Here is a 14,520-nt window from a genome sequence, read left to right as displayed (position 1 = left end):
ATATTATCACCAAAGGCGAACTCAGGGAAATCCAATGCTGAGGGGAGATGAATGGATGATGTTTATTGAGTATCTGAGTCCATTACAATTGAATGCATCTCGAACCTACGTGGCACCTTCTAGTAAGGCGCAGCCGCTGCTTGGCACTATTCATCCGTACTTCGTAAGCACTCTGCTGTCAATAGCTCTACAATAGCCAACTCACAGCTTTGAGCTGCTCGAGATACCACGAGCAACTCTGTAGGTCTGCCTTCTCCAAACATTGCGTGAACTCCTTTGCTTGCATTTCGCACGAGACTCCCCTGTTGTAAGTCTGTTGCTGAACCGGTGCAGGTTGCTCTGCAGGGGCAGCTGCAGCCTGTGAACCAGAGCCGCCGAAGAGCATTGACGAAAGACCGTGGCCGATCGTAGAGCCAAGAGCTACACCACCGGCCGTGGCAGCCATTTGGGAAAACAGGCCCGGTTGCTGTGCCTGCGGGGCAGCAGCGGTAGCGTGTGGGGCGGGTGCGTGCGCAGGGTTGCCGTGGTTTGCAGCCGAAGCAGGCATCGCGGCGGTGTGTGCGCCGCGAGTCTGCTGAGGTGCCGGTGCTGGTTTGGCAGCAGGTGCAGGGCGAGAGCGAGAGGAACGCTGTAAGATTGTCCATCAGTGGACACGGACAACAGGATTCAGCACAGAGTGGGACTCACGGGCATGATGTGTAGCCTTTCGTGAATGGAACTACAGGGAATTTTTTGACCGGGAGACGTCGGGCTTTTATATCCACGCTCCCCGGCCCGGCAGGGGGCCTGCGTGGCACTCCGGCCCACCTTCCAAACTTGGTAACTTGGATAAAATCTTTCAAAGCAACGCTGCCGCTCACCACAGCGTGTTAGCATGGCGGCGACGCGCATAGCGTGCAGGTCGAGCCTAGCGTTGTATGTCCATGCATGGCCGTGCATAACAACAGGCTGTCGCACATACAGTACCGCACTGGCACAGAAACCCAACCACAAGCCCTCCGCTCATTCCGTGTCCTCTCAAAGCAAGGTAGCACCGGTGAAGCCTAAGTCCAAGGAAAGTGCTCCGAAGAAGAGTAAATCCGACGCGGACGATCTTGAGAACGAGCTGATAGCCTTGGACCGAATGCGGCGTATGCCCTCCGTTTACCCTTCCACGGACCTATGGGGTTCACCCATGGCAAGCTTCGGTATGCTACCTTTTGGCAAATCCGTACTTTCATCTGACAGTAACGAAAAAAAAAAAAAATACAGATGTCCAGGTACCGTACGATTTACGGTTGATGTGCGCGCAACGACCCTTCAAAGCTAAGGATTTGATGTTTGCTTTCAAACACAATGTCAATAATTGGCTCAAAAATACATTTAGGTACGCCATACGCCATAGTGTTTTCTTCTGAGTATAACAGCCGACCAATTCGTTGTTTTAGCATGTTCACCATCGCAAGGGCCAGTGCGTTTCCCGGACTTAAAAACGTTCAGCTGAGATTTCGCCCTGTCGTATGGCGCAAGTTGAGGAGCGTACAGTCGTGCGATCCTAGTTCATGGCTTGGCCCGTTAAGAAAGATAGCGTTAGAGACGTACCGCCAAACGAATGTAGCGATCGCACGGTACGTCAGACGACATGAATGCGATGCTATCGAAATTTACGAACCATGAATTGTAACTCAGTCAGAACGATGAGGTCGTGAAGTCGCTTACGGTTGGAGAATTTCAGTCCAAAGCACTCCAGCTCATGCGTCGACGCGAAAAGGGTCACAAGTGGTTCTGGGACATTACCAGTGACACATCTGACGCAACTCTCTACGTCCCTGACTCCAGTGAGGCTCTAACTTCAAGATTTTCGTCGTGCCGTAGGTGGTCCTGACGAAAAAGAGTAGGCTTTATGACGCGTTTTCGCTCCTTCGTAACGCATCTTCTACGACGCAATTCCCAGGAACCGACACGTACCCCTCCTCCTGTAACTATCGTGTCGATCCGGGCTGCTGAAATATACCTCGCGGAGCACGATCCGAAAGTGGGACACCGCTTGGTTATTCAGGCGCTGGCCAAGTTTGATACTACTCAAGTGAGCACCCCGTCTCACACCGTGCACTGACCTCTCTTATTCCTTCCGACAGGTCCTTAAAATCACTGACCGCCATGGAAAGCCGGTTGAATCCGAGCTTTCGAAGCCACATCGCGTAGTTCAATATGTGGTGTTGGAAAAGATCGGATGGTATGATTCTCCTTGGAAATTGAGAGAGCAGATATACAGGACATAGCTGGGTCGCGATAACTTCTATTATTGCTGCGGTGTCGTCTCGAGCCACACGCTTAACATAATATTCCGAACTACCATCGACCACGAGTACTCCGTCAAGTTACTCATGTGGCTGTGACTGTCCACTTGCACCATTGGAACTAGCCCCTCCTCTTCGGCGAGTATGACACGCTAATTAACTGGGAGACTGGGATCTATGACTTCCCCAGACCCTTTCTTCCCTGGGGAGTGCAGATTGGCAGTATCCAACACCAACGCATTCCAAGATCTCAGAGATGGCACCCATATGGAACTTTGGAAGATGACGCACAGCCCCGTTGTCATGGCTGTTATGAGTCGAGGGGAAACGATTGTCTTCCATTGCGTCCTCGGTTTGCCTACGGGAGACTGGCTGATATAGCGGAGGGGTCGATTGAATCCGAACAACGCAAAGCTCGAACTGAGAAATCGACACCCACGCATTGCCCAGGATTCGAGGTCAGGTTAACATCGTTCCAGGGCTCAGATCACGGGAGAACTTGAAGCTGTACGAGGGTCACAAAATCGTTTCGTCCCATGTTCGTCCTCGGTCGGCCTGGTCCGCCGACTCCGCTGCACATGATCATGGTCATGCTGTGACTTACAAAGAAAAGGGGTCCTACTTCTCGCGCTACTCTAACCTGGACCCTGGTTAGTGGTTACAGCCTGCCAATGCGATCCAATTGTCTTGAAACCCGCAGTTTGTCCTGAGTAAGTCAGAAGTCGGAGTCACCCGCTACTAAAGTGCATGACACCAGTTGACTTACTACATCACTACCCTGTACACCGGCATCCGCTTTCCAACTTCCCTGACGAGAGATGCCTGTACCGATGCTATGCAAGAGTGTGGTTTCAGTCACTTTCAGTTCTAATTTATTCTTCCGTCTAGGAACACTGATTGTGACGTAAGTATGCAGGAGGGGAACTTACATAGGTGTGTCAAGCTATAGCAGCACTTGTGAACAGACTCATTGGTCTGAACCCCTGAAAACGTCTCCAAGATTCTGACCAAAACGTATGACTATGTCACAGTTGCGATGGTCGGGTGCCTCACTTCTTTGGCTCCTAAGTGGCAAATGGAGAGCTTCCGCCTCTGTTCGTTTTGCCATGCAATGCCCCTGTCTAGAAGTAATCCCCACCAAACTCCTGCTTCAGCAGCTGGTCCACATCTTCTAATAGAATTGGTCCTGGGAGAGGCTTTATACATATCGCCGCAGGAGCATTGAATAATGCTCTATGGGACATGTTCGGTCGGGTGCGAGGCAAGCCTTTACGGAAGCTCGTGATAGACACGACACCCGTAACGACGTCACCATATTTCGTTACATTACTGATGTCCCGGCACGGGAAGATGCACTTGCTATGCTCAAGGCAAAGGAGAAGCGGGTAAACAGAAACGTGAAACCGTCTGGCGGAAACCTCAATAACGTAGCCCTATCCGTGAAGGTACCTCACCTGCATCACCTCAGCTGGTTGGCCCTATGCATTCTCCTGCGTTATCACCGTGTGCCGTTGTTGATATTCAAACGGACTAGGCCATCTGGATGAAAAATTTGCACGCCTGACCAAAGCAGCGGTAGCTTCAGGCTTCAGCCACTCTAAGATGATGGTCTGCGCTGACTTTGCCTCAGATTTGCGTCGAGAATTGTTCGTTCTATCATTGATGATCCTCAATTCCTTCCCGAGGTTCCGGAGGTCGCAACTCGAACAGTCCAGAGCTTCAGGGAAGAAAACGCTGGTCCCAATGGTGCCGTGTTAATGATTGATGCCGATCAAGTATGGGACGTTCCCCAGGCCAGCCAATACGTGAAGTGAAGTGCCTCACGGAGGTAAAGCCCTGGTTAGTTTCGAGCCCACCTTTGACCTTGCCTCGCTGTGGAGTTACTACTGAATGAAATTTCAGGTTAATCAAGGAACCTACTGCTCCAGTTGATATCCTCGGGCATGCCGCGAAGAACGCTGAAGCCATAGTATGGTGTTGGCGCCGCACGCTCATAATCGGGTGGTTCTCAAACAACTTTTTCAAGCAGATACAACTGACGTGTGCCAGATTGATTCCTGCCCTCTTGCTCCTGATTAGTATGGCTCGCCCTAACTCATCTCTCGGCTTTTCCCCCTCCGAATTGGGATTGCCAGTATGTTATTCATCTGAGGTGTGTGCACGGCTATCGGCCCTTCGCTACGATGGTTACCCTGCTCACGATATTGTTTCTGAAGCTTGACCGACTATATCGCTATTTCTGGAACGAAGCGTGGCTGGAATTTGCGGTCCATCTTTATGAGCATCTCGTTTATCTATGTTCCATCAGCTTCAAGGGGCGAAACAGCGTCCCCCTCAACCCAGCCGAAGGATATAGGTTCGTGGCTTCTACAATCAATACCCCTTACCTACTCACCACCTGCAGTATCGAGATCCTCAAGCAAAGTATTGCTGAGTTCGAATGGCCTCAGGGGTGACATTGGATGAAAGCGAAGACCAGTGGCACTAGCCGACAAAGTAGTGCTTGGTGATTCTGGAATGACATCAACCACATGTAACTCCACCGACCTCACGGACAGAAATATTCAACCCACGACCGCACGCAGCGGTGTAGGTTTCTCCATGACTACCGGCTTGATCCTCGGTCTAGGGAATTAGAAAAAGGGTGACTATTAGGGCTAGGTACCTGACATTCAGACCAGCAAAAGTTGCTGGATATAAAACATTCATCTTCATTGGCGAGTAATAACTGATCAGCTCGTGCGCAGTAACATGATATAACAATCGAGAGCAAATTATAATACAGTGGCAGAAGGGGATACAGGGCAAGAAAGAACAAGAACCGATACAAGTTGATGGCAACGGGTTCACCCACTTCGGAAAGTCCCGACCTTCTAAATGGTTTGGTAACTCCCTAGTGAGCCGGCATCCAAATCAGTCTGATACAAGGTAGGTCACAGGGTTGGTGAAAGACTCACATATCCGCGCCTGCCAATCTCCACTTCCAGTAGCTAACACGTTCCCCGCGGGGCTGAGATCTATCGATATTACTATGCCGAGAATTAGGTTCGCGGCATGGTCCGAAGAGTCTGCCAACTCACCAGAATTTTTATGTCCCTGAAGCATACACTGTACATTTGCCGAGTGTGCTTCCCAGAACTGCACGCCTCGGTCTTTGGACCCTGAGACAACCCACTGCCCATCGTGGGAAACGGCAACGGACAACACATAATCCTGTTTTTGCACGTTGAGTTGCTGCGGTTGACATACCGCTCTTTCCACGCACCGTATGGCCAACGAAGTTCATGGTACACTGGCTGGTCTTCTCCAAGTCTTTCTTTCCATTTGCAACTCCGTCTTTTCGCTTGCTTCCTCCAGTAAGCAATCCGCTTACGTCCCAGTACTTCAACGTCTTATCCAGGCTGCCGCTTACTAAGCCTTTGCCGTCTGGGGTGAATGCGACGCTGTATACGCTGTCCCTGTGTCCCCTCAAGCGCTCGACCAATGCTCCTGTGGTAACATCCCAGATACGAACAACAGTGTCAAGGCTGCCAGCGGCAACAAGCTGTCCGTTGGGAGAAATGGCGACGGACGTTACACCTGCACCGTTATTCAATGAGTCTGGGTCGTTGATGGTCAAAACCTTCGAGGTCCCGTCGACCATGTCCCAGATCCGCGCAGTTTTGTCGCCGGATCCCGATACAATGAACCGACCATCGAGTGAAAAACCCAGCGAGTATATTTCTTGCTGGTGGCCATCGAAAACGTTGCGTATACACTTTTTGGCAATATCCCAAATCTGTGTAAAGCAGGGTCAGAAAACTATATATCACATAAGTCGTACACGGACGCGTATTAGTTTATCTTCAGCCCCAGTAACAAGGTACTTCCCATCGGGGCTGAAGCACACACTGCGGATGTAGAGGTCTCCTGCCTTTCCAGCTGACTCATCAATTAGTACGCTGTATCATCGCAGACGGAACAAAGTTAACGGAGAAACAGCGCAAAATGCTGGTGGCGCACCATGTTTTTTGACCAGTTTTGGTGTCGCAGATTTGTGCGGTCCGGTTACAGCCGGTAGCAAGGTATTTGCCATCAGCAGAAAATCTCACACAACACACGACACTAAAAGAGATTGATTAGTGACTGTTCTGAGACAATGCGGGCTCGCCCTACCTCTCATGTATAAGCGTATGCACCAAGGTCACATCGAGGACTCGTTTCGTTTTTCGGCTAAACACAGCGAACCAGTCAGAGCCATCCTTCTTGAACTCTGGAGGGACATTGACGGGGTCAAGGTCGTCTGGAAACTGACTCCCACTCGTGCTACCGGCAGGAGCCACAGCGCTCGAGGCACCGGGAGTTGGTTCTAAGGGTCCACCAGGTGGTGGATTGCCAGGTCCTGGGGCGTACGGTGGATGTATTGATGGAGGTGGAGGTAAAACAGGGCCATGATAGGTGGGAGGGCCCCCTGGAGCTGGTAGTTTGGTTGGCCCTGCACCAAGAGAAGGGCTATAATGATCTACAGCAGGAATACAGGGGGAAAGGAGGGTGGTAGAGTATGCATGAGGAGGCAGAGAACGAGCGAAACTTGAAAGGAATTATCTACCTGGGCGGTCACTCTTCATACGCTCAGTCTTAATACGCTTCGGACCACTACTCCCAACGGGAGGGCGTTCACGCCCTCTGTCACGTTGATCTCTCTCTCGATCCCTCAACTCCCGTTCTCGGTCGCGTTCAAGCCGTTCGCGATCTTTGTCCCCTTCTGGGTTAAATACGACGAACCAGTCACGGCCTTCTTTCTCCAGCGCTGGAGGAACATGGTGGAGATCACGGTCACAGTAAGATTGAAACTGAAAAACAGTCAAAACAGAGAACTTCGCAAAAGGGTTAGGGACAGACGATGGCACCCTTGACTTGCTCTAATATATCCTTCATTGTGGGACGTGACCAAGGATCACGTGTCCAGCATGATGTGCAAATCCTCCACCATGTATCTGTCAGGCGGAATTGCGTTGACTCCTCGGCAGGGCGAGGTGGTAGTTTCCACTTTAGTAACCTGCCAAACACACTTCCTGGATTACGACAATCGCGGAAAGGCGCTGCTCGAGTAAACAACTCCTAGAGGTAGAATAAGCGTTGTTTGAAGGAACAAACCAAGAGGGCTACCAGAGTCGTCATCCCAAATGCCCACACGTCACTTGCCATTGACGCAGAGCAGTCATCTAGAAGTTCAGGAGCCATCCAATGGCACGAACCTCCGCGGATGGTATCGATGGTCATGCTGAAAGTAGATAAGTTTAGGGTGGAAAGACCGAAGTCGCTCAGTGACGCCCGGCGATCAGTGGACACCAGCACATTCGGCTATCGAAGCAGGTGTCGGCTAGAGGTAAAGACAACGGTAGACCGAGCACACTCACGCCTTTCAGGTCTCCGTGAATTACTGGACCTAACGCATGACTGTGAAGATAATGTAGTCCGCTTGCGATGTCTTCGAGCTATTTTAAAAATAGTACGTTAAGTAGCGCCAAGGTGAACAACACACACTTCGTCTCACAAGTCATTCTCTGTAGTTTGCACATAAGTGTACGCGTTGCCCAATGACATCCATTCGTGTACTATCGAAACTGTGAAATCAAAATCTGTAGAGATCCCGAGCATGCGAACGACGTTCTCGTGACGCAACTTCGACCATACGTGCACCTCTCGAAAGATACGCTAAATGAGAGTGACTCAGCTAGAGCGCTCGTGCGACGAGCATCGGATATACTACACCTTCAATTCAGCCTCGCTCCCTGACAATGTGCCATGGAAGGTTTTGATTGCCACTTCAGTACCGTTCGGAATCAAAGTACCGTGGTATACAATGGCGGTACCACCGCGCAGAGGATTCCTTCCCAAATTGCGATTGATTCGACCGTTGAGATTGATACTGTATCCGGATGCCCGATCAGAGAGTTGCTTTAAGATGGAGGATTGCTCTATCTCTCGTTGCTGCTCCATCGGCGTGACAAACGCTGGGCAAGCTCAAGCTCCTAGTGGAATTTGAATGTCTGTGGGTACGACCAGGTGCGGCGACCATAGACGAGGCCTTTGATAAGGCTGACTGCACACAGCAATGCTTGCGCACGCTACAAGCTGTAGCCTGTCAAATTCAGTGCTTACTATTAGCCTCGTCGAACCATGTCACACACCGAAACGCCCAGACTGTCTGACCACCGTGCTCTCATCTTTGATGTGTATGGGACGCTAATTGACTGGGAGACCGGGATCTATGACTTCCTCGGACCCTTCTTCCCTGGGGAATCTAGGGAGGAACTTGTGATGCGTTATGGGAACGTAGAGGCGAACCTGCAGACGCGGTATCCTACTGCAAAGTATCCCAAGATCTTAGAGATGGCGTTCAGGCGGATGACGCACAGTTCCGACGTCGACGATGTTGGGGAGGAGTCAACCAATGTCAACAACTTCAAAGCTTCGGCCTCGCGAGAAGTGAAGCTGCGACCGCGAAAACAGACGGTGCGGTCACGGCTGAGTCAGGACCCCGTCACAGCGTGACGGATCCGAAACGGGTACGGTGGGAATGAGCGGGCTGTCACCCCAGCGACCTAAACGGCCATCGCGTGCAGGCGTGCCGATGCACAGACTCCCTGCGGGCAATCGGATTGCCTGTTCCCTCAGCCCCTCCCTGAGCCCTTCCATCCAGGCCTCCGATCGATGGCATCTGCAAGCGATGCGAGTAACAGTGAGGAGTTTCGCTGACTGGCGATGCCCTCCCTAACACCGTGGATGGAGTCCTCGGTGTACAGCAACACCATCGAGTCCATCGGCAAGGCCAGATCGAAGTACTCACCAAGACAGAGATGGGGACTGGCAGTGAAGAGACTGAGGGCGCCATCGCAGTGAAGACACTGGTGAGATCGCGACGGAGCAAGTATTTGGAGTGTGAGGTGAGAGGTAGGGGGTAGGGTCAACGGACAGAGGTTAAACGGATGGTCGTGAGTGGTCCTTGCTTATAAGCCCCTCGATCGACCTCTCATGAAGCCAGCATACGCTGCGTGTTATATCTTATGCTTCGATGTTAGGTGTCGAAGCTGGCGATGTGTCATATGACTTGGCTTTACATCGGCCATTTGTGGTGAGTATGCACTATGCTCAGCTGTCACGTCGCAGGATCAGAACATCTTTTTTCACGAAAGAATGGTCCAGTGGGTGGGTCACGGTGGTCATGCTTTCCCTGCCAACTCAGGGTGTTCCTTCGAGGAGTCTCAGCACTTCACGGAAAAAATACGGTCCTGGAGGAATCAAACTATGGTCCCTGCTGGAAAAAAATATGGTCCTGGGTGGGTTCTGAGTGCCGTTTGGTGTCGTACAAGACACTGTTTTGGTTACCATCTGTGTTCGTGTTACCAGCTTGTCTAGCTATGACTAACGATGATTGGAAATTCACTGCATATATAGGAGGCCATCAACTCTCGCAGCTTTCCCCATTTCCTCCAACAAACCAACATGTCTGAGCAAGCCTTCGATAGCTATCCTGGACTGTGTCATGCTGTATCTCCATCTGAGGCATCGCCCCTCGAACTCCTTGATGTTTCGTACGACATGACCTCCGAACAACAAACTCTACCTGGTCCCGTCTGTGGCAGCGTTGACACCAACAATGAATTCTCTGCATTTCAAGCCATGCTACTAGATGCATCGAAGGGGGTGACGGAGGGAATGGATGCAGAATATAAATGGTCTGTTTGTCCTGTTTGCTTTGCAAAACAAGATTACTCAAACAACTTAATCCCCATAGCCTCATGCAGCAGTGTCAGAGATTCCTTGTGGGCATGGGATGGTTGCGAGGTGATGAGTCGTTCTATTCCAACCAACCCCATCATGATGCGCCGACATTCATCATTGCCTGGATTATGAATGCGTATCCCCCGTCCTCTCCTGTTTATTATCACTGCCTCAAAACTGATGAAAATGATGTTGACTCTGGCAGGTATGATTCAATTACACTGAAGGGCACGAGTAAACCGCCATCTGAGGAACAAGGCACTTATGGCCATGCGCAGAAGATGAGGGCAGCGATGACCTATGCCTTTGGGCGGTTACATGGGCTCGGTGATATGCCCTGGCATCAGTCAGAGGTACCGGGGAATTCCACCATGCTGGGGAACCCAAGTATGTCGGTACAGGTGTCATCTTACATGTGTGCCTTATGGCACTGCAAGGTATGCATCTTCATCTGGGCTATATATGGGTGGTGAATGGTCTCACCGATACCCCTCCCTTACACTTTGCAGGTCCAAGCTGGCGAAGTCACCATCAGCGCACGTGCAATCACATCAGTTACGTTGATACCACTGGTGTGATGGTTCTGGGAAGCTCACTACTCATTCCCACAGGAGATACTCTCACAACTCTATCATTTCAACCATCTACCCGACAATTGGACCATCCATCCATACCAGCCTGGCACTCGTCGACCTTGTGACCCCAACCATCATGGTCAAGATGACAGGTTGGCAGACTGGGGCGGTGCTCGGGCCCATCGTCTCTTACAAGCTGCCTATACAATTGCGTTCATCTGCCTTCTCTGATTTGATGAAGTTTTGAAGATTCAAGTCCACGACATCAATTTCATGTATGATGCCGCCAGCACCACAACCGGCATGTCCATTACCCTCCCTTTCCATAAAACTCACCAAACCGGAGGTGAGTGTGTGCGAGCCGTGCATGGCGAGGTTATCTTGGACTGATTGCACCGGCAGACATCAAACCATATTTCCTGTGGGCGTTCCATCAATCGGAAGCTCACCTCTCCAAGCCAATCAGCTGGCTGATATGGTATCTGGTTCGAAAGTCGTCTGAACAGTTCCTGGAAATGTTCCGAAACAACTTGCTGGACCTCAACATCGATCCTGCAGCTTATGGCACCCACTCTTTTCAGCAGGGAGGCTGCCAGTACCTCCACATCGAACGACGATGGCCTCTGAGGAAAATTTGTGAATGGGGAGGTTGGAGTCAAGAATTCACTAACCTCACGATAGTTAAGTACCTCATCTCAGTCAACGATGATGCGATGGAGGCCCGCGAAGATTTTTTCAACCCAAATCGCTGTCCTGCACTCAAATGCCCACACTGTGGACGATCTTGTGCTTGTGCTTGACTAGCGTCTCTCGTTTTGCGGGGGAATGATACTCCTTAATGACAGCTCCATGTCGGGTACCTGGTTCATTTGAATTGGCCAAGTGGTTCCTGAGTTGTTTGCATTTTCGTGAGAAGGGCCACCCTCAAGGTCTTGTCATCATATCTTGTCCGTCTCCTCGCCATTCCTCTCGCTTTATGGTCCGTTCATTCCGCTTGCTGAACCCTATTTGGAGATACCTCATTCACCCAGTTCTGCGCAGTAGTCCTCAAGATATGCCCATTTTTTGTGACTGGAATGGCTACAAGGCAATTTGGCATGTAACTTGGGTCTGTATAGGAGTCCCCCACTGTCTTCGGGATTCTTGTATCAATTCCTCCAGCCCTCGTCACTCAGTGGTCTGTCCTTCTCCCCATGCTGGTATCTGGTGACGTTACATGCGTCATATCCATATCCTGCCCGTTCCAGTGTTCCACCTCTCACCCACTTTGTGGGTGGGACGTTCTTGGACAATTTCGCAGGTATCATCGCTTATGATCTCCACCGCACCAAGCTCCATCCATCCATCATGTTTGCTGTGCTAGTCTTCAAAGACTAAAGGTGCGATTCCCCACCGCCCGTGGCTTGTCTGCCTTCCAACTTTTCATTTCTGCGTTTATGCTCACGAGCAAAGTCATTTGTGACGACACAGTGGGAGCTGAATGTGGATCCCTCGATGCTAAGTGAGTTCGAGAGTATGATATGGAAAGATTTCGCAGGGATGGGCCCTTTTCCAGCTTGCATCTTGCCATTGATGAAGAAATCGACACCCCCTTCATCAGCAAACCCTTTTGCGCCTCTCGACCGTCATGCCCCCTGCCATCCATCCTCCACGGTCTGTGTATGTCCCGCCACCTTCGCATTCCACCGTCCCAATATCCCAGAGGCGTCCCTCTCTTAATCTACGTTGTCCACCTCCCCTGCTTCCTCCGCACCACCACCTATGCCCATCGGCATTGAAGAGCTGTCAGCCAAAATCATGTCCGCATCGTCTTCGCCAGTGTACTCCCCAATGGAGCATGTACACACCTTGTTGTCAAAGGTGAAGATGTTGACCTTTGCATCACCCGCTGTCTGGTAAATAATGTCTAGCTCTCCACATTCATTTTGTCAATATTAGATCTCTTTCCATCCGTCTCGATGACAGCTGCAAATGTATTATATATGTCATTGTTCCCTCCCCGGTCTTGCAGGGTATGCTATTTAATGGACACGGTATCTCCATATCTATACCCTCTACTCTCCTCCTATGTACAATATGAAGAAATCAAAAGGGCTCTCTAACTAATTGTCAAACGTGGCAAAGAGGATAACAGGAAAGCTTACAACTTGAGGAGCCTATATTAACTATTACTTGTGTTTCAGCTTGCTGCATACTACATACTATACTGGTCACATAGCAGACTCAAAAGTGCAATAGGGGCTCACAGGCGTGTCATCACTGTGACCACTGCCATCATCATACAGGATTTAACAATAATGGGTGTTACAGGCCTTTGGCAGGTAAGTCTGGAGGCTGAATATTTGTACTACTTTACACACAAATTTGGCTTCGGTAGGCAGTTGCTCCAGCAGCAAAGAAATATTCTCTGCAAGAGCTCATGGTCAACCACATGTTTAATCTGGATGGCACAAAATGCTCTGAGCATCCGTTCAGGATTGGTGTTGATGCCAGGTATGTTCCCAGGTGCTCTGATATAATCTGCTAGTCTTGGACTTAAGTATTTTTACCTGGTCGGTCCAACTCTGAAAGCTTATGGATGGCCAGTTGCCAGCACTCATTTCGACATGGACATGCACAGTGTGGGCAGAACCCAGAGTTGAGGATGCTCTTTTACAAGTTAGCACACCTGTATCGCACCCCAGCTGATGTCCTCTTTGTCTTCGATGGCCCGCAAAAGCCAGCAATCAAGCGGGGCAAGAAGGTTGTCACTATTCCACCATGGCTTACAACATACTTCAAGGACTTTGCTAGTGCTTTCGGATTTCAGACACATGAGGTGAGGTTGAACCTATCAGACCAGTGACTGCCAGTGTCATCGTCATTTCTACAAATTTATTCTCTAGGCAGCAGGTGAGGCAGAGGCAGAGCTAGCCGCCCTCAATCAGCTAGGGGTTATTGATGCTGTCTGGACTGAGGATAGTGATGCGTTGGTATTTGGTGCTCTAACTGTGTTCTGAAGGCAGGTGACCAGATCGTGCTGAGCTCCTTCAAACTAACTTATTACATTGGTGTGTTAACAGTGACAACGACAACGACAAGTCCGTTCTAATGTATTCCGCTAATGGTTTGGCACAAGAGTCCACTGTTGCATTGACAAAGGGTGGGCTACTGCTAATGGCCCTCTTCTGTGGTGGAGATTACGACGTAAGTTCATGCTTGCCCACTGGCCACTGACAGGCACTGTGCAACTCACATTGGTCACATGATAGAATGGCCTCTCGTGTTGTGGATGGAAGACAACTCGTGTGCTTGCTCAACATGGTGTTGGAGATGAGCTGCTACATGCGGCGACCACTACCGTGAATGAGGATGATCTTACCACATTCCTTGGACCTTGGGTCAAGCACGTCTGTGATCTCCTCACCGAGATGGGCTGTAAGAAACTTTCCGCCACCTTTCCAACCGACTTTCCCTCCCCTGCTGTTGTCCTGGCATATGTTAAGCCCTCGATCACGTTCACGTGTGCCAATCCTGGGCCTCCTCAAGCCTTGTCAATGCTGCTCAGAAAGCTGCAAGGAATTGACCTGGAACAACTGGCTTTCCTGTGCAAGTTCCACTTTGGGTGGTCTAGAGGCGGACCACCCGTCCCAGTCCATGCCATTGAATCTTCTGGTACACTCGGAAAGCTGAAGAACCTGGTCTATGAGGGAGTTTGTATTCGCAATCTATGTGGTGTGAGTAGGCTATACCATGTCATAGTATGAATTTGAAGGCTGCCATTAATCGTCATCTCACCATTAATGCTAAATTGCTAAATTGTGATCTACAGATGGACAGAGCAGACTTGGACACTCTAGGTAACATATGCCCCCAGGGTCCATCTGAGTCTTCTTCCAAGTCATGTCCAGTGCGGCAGG

At 50.4% G+C, this 14,520-nt stretch overlaps 10 protein-coding genes across 10 annotated transcripts; 7 read left to right on the top strand and 3 right to left on the bottom strand.

Moving 5' to 3' along the window:
* Positions 1–153: 153 nt before the first annotated feature.
* F5J12DRAFT_813591 (uncharacterized protein) lies at positions 154–735 on the bottom strand. The gene is made up of 2 exons (XM_051744949.1): positions 688–735; positions 154–628 (listed from the first exon to the last, which is right to left on the bottom strand). The coding sequence occupies exons 1-2, from the start codon at positions 691–693 to the stop codon at positions 188–190; spliced, it is 447 nt and encodes a 148-aa protein (XP_051602672.1). The 5' UTR covers positions 694–735; the 3' UTR covers positions 154–187.
* Positions 736–874: 139 nt separating this feature from the next.
* On the top strand, positions 875–2,304 carry F5J12DRAFT_967843 (uncharacterized protein; the record flags this gene model as incomplete). Its single annotated transcript, XM_051750029.1, has 6 exons — positions 875–1,187; positions 1,252–1,366; positions 1,428–1,607; positions 1,669–1,817; positions 1,878–2,065; positions 2,118–2,304. 6 exons carry the CDS (start codon positions 875–877, stop codon positions 2,259–2,261), a joined length of 1,089 nt encoding a protein of 362 aa, XP_051602671.1. The 3' UTR covers positions 2,262–2,304.
* Positions 2,305–3,941: 1,637 nt separating this feature from the next.
* F5J12DRAFT_490609 (uncharacterized protein) lies at positions 3,942–4,964 on the top strand. The gene is made up of 4 exons (XM_051739677.1): positions 3,942–4,118; positions 4,182–4,431; positions 4,496–4,635; positions 4,684–4,964. The coding sequence occupies exons 1-4, from the start codon at positions 4,057–4,059 to the stop codon at positions 4,733–4,735; spliced, it is 504 nt and encodes a 167-aa protein (XP_051602670.1). The 5' UTR covers positions 3,942–4,056; the 3' UTR covers positions 4,736–4,964.
* F5J12DRAFT_490370 (WD40-repeat-containing domain protein) lies at positions 4,949–7,707 on the bottom strand. The gene is made up of 11 exons (XM_051739674.1): positions 7,679–7,707; positions 7,428–7,622; positions 7,161–7,376; positions 6,868–7,111; positions 6,435–6,780; positions 6,282–6,383; positions 6,109–6,220; positions 5,545–6,057; positions 5,360–5,492; positions 5,237–5,308; positions 4,949–5,172 (listed from the first exon to the last, which is right to left on the bottom strand). Exons 2-11 carry the CDS (start codon positions 7,539–7,541, stop codon positions 5,153–5,155), a joined length of 1,872 nt encoding a protein of 623 aa, XP_051602669.1. The 5' UTR covers positions 7,542–7,622; positions 7,679–7,707; the 3' UTR covers positions 4,949–5,152.
* On the bottom strand, positions 7,403–8,356 carry F5J12DRAFT_490587 (uncharacterized protein). Its single transcript, XM_051739676.1, has 4 exons — positions 8,034–8,356; positions 7,816–7,976; positions 7,679–7,756; positions 7,403–7,622 (listed from the first exon to the last, which is right to left on the bottom strand). Exons 1-3 carry the CDS (start codon positions 8,259–8,261, stop codon positions 7,708–7,710), a joined length of 438 nt encoding a protein of 145 aa, XP_051602668.1. The 5' UTR covers positions 8,262–8,356; the 3' UTR covers positions 7,403–7,622; positions 7,679–7,707.
* Positions 8,357–8,441: 85 nt separating this feature from the next.
* Positions 8,442–8,816, top strand: F5J12DRAFT_890135 (uncharacterized protein; the record flags this gene model as incomplete). The annotated part of the gene is made up of 1 exon (XM_051747388.1): positions 8,442–8,816. One exon carries the CDS (start codon positions 8,442–8,444, stop codon positions 8,814–8,816), a length of 375 nt encoding a protein of 124 aa, XP_051602667.1.
* A 951-nt stretch (positions 8,817–9,767) lies between these two features.
* On the top strand, positions 9,768–10,852 carry F5J12DRAFT_890134 (uncharacterized protein; the record flags this gene model as incomplete). The annotated part of the gene is made up of 4 exons (XM_051747387.1): positions 9,768–10,000; positions 10,060–10,483; positions 10,556–10,600; positions 10,658–10,852. 4 exons carry the CDS (start codon positions 9,768–9,770, stop codon positions 10,850–10,852), a joined length of 897 nt encoding a protein of 298 aa, XP_051602666.1.
* F5J12DRAFT_490400 (uncharacterized protein) lies at positions 10,591–11,516 on the top strand. The gene is made up of 3 exons (XM_051739675.1): positions 10,591–10,600; positions 10,658–10,967; positions 11,024–11,516. Exons 2-3 carry the CDS (start codon positions 10,895–10,897, stop codon positions 11,419–11,421), a joined length of 471 nt encoding a protein of 156 aa, XP_051602665.1. The 5' UTR covers positions 10,591–10,600; positions 10,658–10,894; the 3' UTR covers positions 11,422–11,516.
* Positions 11,517–11,664: 148 nt separating this feature from the next.
* Positions 11,665–12,140, top strand: F5J12DRAFT_813567 (uncharacterized protein). The gene is made up of 2 exons (XM_051744948.1): positions 11,665–11,921; positions 11,985–12,140. Exons 1-2 carry the CDS (start codon positions 11,815–11,817, stop codon positions 12,124–12,126), a joined length of 249 nt encoding a protein of 82 aa, XP_051602664.1. The 5' UTR covers positions 11,665–11,814; the 3' UTR covers positions 12,127–12,140.
* A 778-nt stretch (positions 12,141–12,918) lies between these two features.
* On the top strand, positions 12,919–14,367 carry F5J12DRAFT_765077 (PIN domain-like protein; the record flags this gene model as incomplete). The annotated part of the gene is made up of 6 exons (XM_051742172.1): positions 12,919–12,946; positions 13,003–13,114; positions 13,193–13,439; positions 13,507–13,611; positions 13,646–13,807; positions 13,873–14,367. The coding sequence occupies 6 exons, from the start codon at positions 12,919–12,921 to the stop codon at positions 14,365–14,367; spliced, it is 1,149 nt and encodes a 382-aa protein (XP_051602663.1).
* Positions 14,368–14,520: the final 153 nt, after the last annotated feature.

Source organism: Pisolithus orientalis, assembly GCF_024613125.1.
Source record: "Pisolithus orientalis strain OTSU chromosome Unknown F5J12scaffold_6, whole genome shotgun sequence".
Taxonomy (NCBI): Eukaryota; Fungi; Basidiomycota; class Agaricomycetes; order Boletales; family Pisolithaceae; genus Pisolithus; species Pisolithus orientalis.
This window is presented reverse-complemented; position numbering and strand designations above follow the sequence as displayed.

Coding starts and splice junctions, on each gene's coding strand:
- F5J12DRAFT_490609 (XM_051739677.1), top strand. CDS start 4,057: ATGGGACGTTCCCCAGGCCAGCCAATACGTGAAGTGAAGTGCCTCACG. Junction 4,119..4,181: donor CTCACGGAGGTAAAGCCCTG/GTTAGTTTCGAG, acceptor ATGAAATTTCAG/GTTAATCAAGGAACCTACTG. Junction 4,636..4,683: donor AACCCAGCCGAAGGATATAG/GTTCGTGGCTTC, acceptor CACCACCTGCAG/TATCGAGATCCTCAAGCAAA.
- F5J12DRAFT_490370 (XM_051739674.1), bottom strand. CDS start 7,541: ATGACCATCGATACCATCCGCGGAGGTTCGTGCCATTGGATGGCTCCT. Junction 6,384..6,434: donor CATACGCTTATACATGAGAG/GTAGGGCGAGCC, acceptor AATCTCTTTTAG/TGTCGTGTGTTGTGTGAGAT. Junction 5,493..5,544: donor TGAACTTCGTTGGCCATACG/GTGCGTGGAAAG, acceptor GTGCAAAAACAG/GATTATGTGTTGTCCGTTGC.
- F5J12DRAFT_490587 (XM_051739676.1), bottom strand. CDS start 8,261: ATGGAGCAGCAACGAGAGATAGAGCAATCCTCCATCTTAAAGCAACTC. Junction 7,977..8,033: donor GGAGCGAGGCTGAATTGAAG/GTGTAGTATATC, acceptor ACTCTCATTTAG/CGTATCTTTCGAGAGGTGCA. Junction 7,757..7,815: donor CAAACTACAGAGAATGACTT/GTGAGACGAAGT, acceptor TTTTTAAAATAG/CTCGAAGACATCGCAAGCGG.
- F5J12DRAFT_490400 (XM_051739675.1), top strand. CDS start 10,895: ATGTATGATGCCGCCAGCACCACAACCGGCATGTCCATTACCCTCCCT. Junction 10,968..11,023: donor TAAAACTCACCAAACCGGAG/GTGAGTGTGTGC, acceptor TTGCACCGGCAG/ACATCAAACCATATTTCCTG.
- F5J12DRAFT_813567 (XM_051744948.1), top strand. CDS start 11,815: ATGCTGGTATCTGGTGACGTTACATGCGTCATATCCATATCCTGCCCG. Junction 11,922..11,984: donor GTTCTTGGACAATTTCGCAG/GTATCATCGCTT, acceptor TTGCTGTGCTAG/TCTTCAAAGACTAAAGGTGC.